The sequence below is a fragment of the Chelonoidis abingdonii genome, unplaced genomic scaffold (assembly GCF_003597395.2).
Source record: "Chelonoidis abingdonii isolate Lonesome George unplaced genomic scaffold, CheloAbing_2.0 scaffold0969, whole genome shotgun sequence".
NCBI lineage: Eukaryota > Metazoa > Chordata > Testudines > Testudinidae > Chelonoidis > Chelonoidis abingdonii.
Window position 1 is genome coordinate 4645 of NW_027425230.1, and position 3524 is coordinate 8168.

At 62.1% G+C, this 3524-nt stretch overlaps 1 protein-coding gene across 1 annotated transcript in view; it reads left to right on the forward strand.

The window, feature by feature from the left end:
• Nucleotides 1–3356, forward strand: part of LOC116835547 (RING finger protein 145-like) — a 7240-nt gene extending 3884 nt beyond the window's left edge. The window contains exon 4 of the mRNA XM_032798443.2: nt 1140–3356. Coding sequence (XP_032654334.1) covers nt 1140–1786 — 647 coding nt within the window. The 3' untranslated portion in view covers nt 1787–3356. The remainder of the gene's footprint in view (nt 1–1139) is intronic.
• Nucleotides 3357–3524: the final 168 nt, after the last annotated feature.

Genomic DNA, 3524 nt, shown 5'->3' on the forward strand with positions numbered 1-3524 from the left:
AATGCAGCACCGACTGCCTGAGTCTGCAGACAGCCTGGAATAGGAGCTTGCTGATCTGTGTGAGACCCATGACTTGTGCAGTACAAAGGATGTCCGTGGGGTGGCCTCTGGTGACAGCCCAGGCGGCAGGTGCCTCCGGCACAGCTGCCCAGCAGGATGGGTGACTCACATCTCCTGATGATTCTAGAGGCCCTGAATGCGAGGACCAGTGGGCAGACAAGAGAGTGCTGGTGATGGGGCATTTTCTGGCCTCATCTTGGGTGCCAGCCATGCTGGAGAGGCTGGTGTGAGGGTTGGCAGCACCCCTGTCACGGACTTACAGATCGTGCCCACACTTGCCTGTGCGTCCGTGGGGGTGCCCCTTTCAGTGAGACACCCCTTCTCGGGGGTCCACTCTCTCTCGGGGTCAGGCCCCTCCACCTCCTGGAGCCGCACCTCTCTGAGCCTAGCACGTCTGTCTCTGCCGTGGGCCCCCTCGGGAGTCCATGCACTCTGGGCCCCCTGGGCCTCTTCACCCCAAGGGCTGATGGCAGCCCTGTTCTCTAGACCAGGTGACTCTCAGCCAGCATCAAACAGGAGGGTTTATTGAGAGTTGAACACAGCACAGGAAACTCTCAGGGCCTCAGGTCGGCCTCTCACAATAACAGCACATCCAGTCCTCCTGCATCCAGTTGGCTCTGCCTGCTTCCCCGCCAACACGACCCCCCCCGCTCCCAGCTGGGTCTCTGATATCCCCGGCCTCGAGCCCCGCCTCAGTCCATTGTCTTCTCTCCAGGTAAACAGGGTTGTAAACAGGAAGACCTGAGTCCCCTTTCCTCGCAGCTCTCCTCTGGCTGGAACCGGCTGGTCAGGTCACGGGGTCCTCTCTCTGCAGCCCATTGTCCTCCCACTGGCCAGAACCGGTTGTGTCTCCTGGGCTGGGGTCCGAGTCCCTCTCCTGTCCTCTGTAAACAACAAACTCCCTCTCCCCTCACCTCGGTAAACCAGTAACACCCAGGTACATTGAGTCCCACCCCCTGTGCATGCAAACCCTGGAAAAGACAGAAAACCCCCACTTCGTCACAACCCCTATAACACCCCCTTGCACTTGATGGCACCAGGGAGCCTGGGAAGGCTTCTTGAACCAAGCTCTGCCTGAGGTAACTGGAGACTGGATCTTCGTACTCCCATCCTGTTCCAGCTGGAACAGCGGTGTCTGTCCCAGCTCCCCACTAACCCTTCTTCCTCTGCCGGGCAGGAGATGACCATGGCCGTGATCACCGACTGCGGCCACTTCTTCCACACGGGCTGCCTCCGCAAGTGGCTGTACGTGCAGGACACCTGCCCCATGTGCCACCAGCCAGTGAAGCCTTCGGCCACCGAGGGGCTGCAGCCAAATGGGGGAGAGCGGGCGGAGCCAGAGCCCGAGCCTGTCCCAGAGGAGGGGCCACCTGAGGATGCAGATGCTGAGGCTGCGGGAAGGACAAGGACGCTGGGCCCCAGCAGGGCTGGTGAGAGCGGGGAGCCCAGCTGGCAGGAGCAGGAGAACCCAGCACTGGCAGAACCCAGCAGGGCCGCTGAGGGCAGGGAGCCCAGCTGGCAGGAGCAGGAGAACCCAGCACTGGCAGAGCCCAGCAGGGCCGCTGAGGGCGGGGAGCCCAGCTGGCAAGAGCAGGAGAACCCAGCACTGGCAGCGCCCAGGAGGGCCGGGCTGCTCCCAGAAGCTGTGCACAGCAGAGAGGACGAGCCCATGGACCCAGCTGGGAGCAGGACTCCCCCGCCAGTGTCTCGGGGCTGCACTCCATAGCTGTGTGCCAATCTGGGGCTCACAGCCCTGCTGGGAACCCTGCCCCTTCTGGAACGAGGAGCAGGCTCCTTGGGGAGCCCCAGCCCGGCACCCAGGTGGAAGCACAGAGTGGAGCGGAGAACATGGAGTGGGGCAGGAGCTGGGGCCAGCACGGGCTCTGACAGCAGCCACTGTCTCTGTTAGTGTTCAGCCTGCAGCACCAGCCCCCCACCCCTAGAGCCTGGGCTGGGGCATCCCTGCAACCCGAGTGCTCAGCAAGTCGGTGCCAGCAGAGGCGGCGTGACAGTCGCTGCCAGGCTGGGAAGTGTAACTGCCCGTGCGCTGCCCTGGAACACATCCACTTAGCCCCACGGGACAGGCCTGAGTCTGCAGACTTGCTTCAGCTCCGGAGTCCCCAGTGCAGTGCCCACCCCATACGCAGCGCTGGGGAAGAGGCAGCAGGGCCCAGCACAGCCCTGCTCCGGCTGCAGGGAAACAACCGGGAGGCACTTCCCTGGCTCGTGCTCCATTACAAACGGGCACCACCGGGCTGGGCTGCCCACAGTTACAGAAAGGGGGTGTTGCCGCTGGGTCCCTAATCACTTGGCAGCTGCTGCTAAGCTGGGTGCCAGATCTGTGTGGGCTCTGCCCCAGCACAGGGGCTCTCAGCCAGAAGGCAGCCAGGTGCACCCGCCCTTCCCTTCCCCCTGCCGAAGTGGGAGAGGCCGAGATGCACTGGCCTGATGGCTCTGGGGTGAGTGGGGCGTCCTGCAACTGCTTGGGACCATGTGCAGGAATGGGGAAGGAACCCATCTGGGCGGGCCCTGTGCTCTCCAGGCCGGGCCCGTCTGCTTGGGCAGGGGCGGAGGTAGCCTGCTGCACCACTGGTATTACAAGGCTCCTGGGGGAACCTCAGCAAATCCCAGGACTGGACCCTGGGCAGGGCAAAGTGCCCATTCCCTCTGCTGGTTCAGCCTGCAGCATCCCCTGCAGAGCCTCTCCCTGTACCAGGCCAGTTCTGCCCTGAGAGGAGTTCGCCCTGGCAGGGGCGCGCAGGCTGCCACTGTGACACAAGGATGCGCAGCTATGCACTAACAGCAGCCATGTCTCACCCCAGAGGTGGCTGCATACCAGTGGTAGGCAAAGCAAGGACAGACCGGGAAGTCTCCCCTCATTCTGTACTCTGCCCTCTGGGAAGTATTGACCACAGGTCAATGCCCCTTTCCCGTGCAAGGCCCCAGGGGAATGTGACAAAACGTGAATAGAAACCCCCTTTTGTTTTTAAAGCCTCAGGGATTAGTAATTCCAAGGAAGCTGTGGCTTCCCGGAGATGGACGGGCCTTCGTACAGCTAGGCTGGGCATGTCTGCGCAGCATGTCGGATCCGTTTGGAGCGAGGGGTTCGATCACCGTCTGCTCTCTCTTCTCTTTGGAAGGGACCCATCCAGCCTTATTCATGGTACCTTTGGGCAATCAAAGCGCCTGGAATTTGCAGATTCCCATTAAATCTGTGGTGCTGCGTGGGCCATTTGCACTCGGTCCGGCGACCAGCATAGGGTGGCTACGAAAATGCCAGTAAAAACACAGGGAACCGTTTGTGTGGATCGTCACTTACTATGAACTGGGGTGGGGGCAGGGTGGGCCCTGCTTCTCTGCGTGGGTAGCCCTGAGCCAAAGGGAATGGCCGCAGCCTAAACAGCCACCTGCCCTCATAAACCAGGGGCCAGGCCTGCCTGGTGCCGGTAACCTGCTCCGGCACC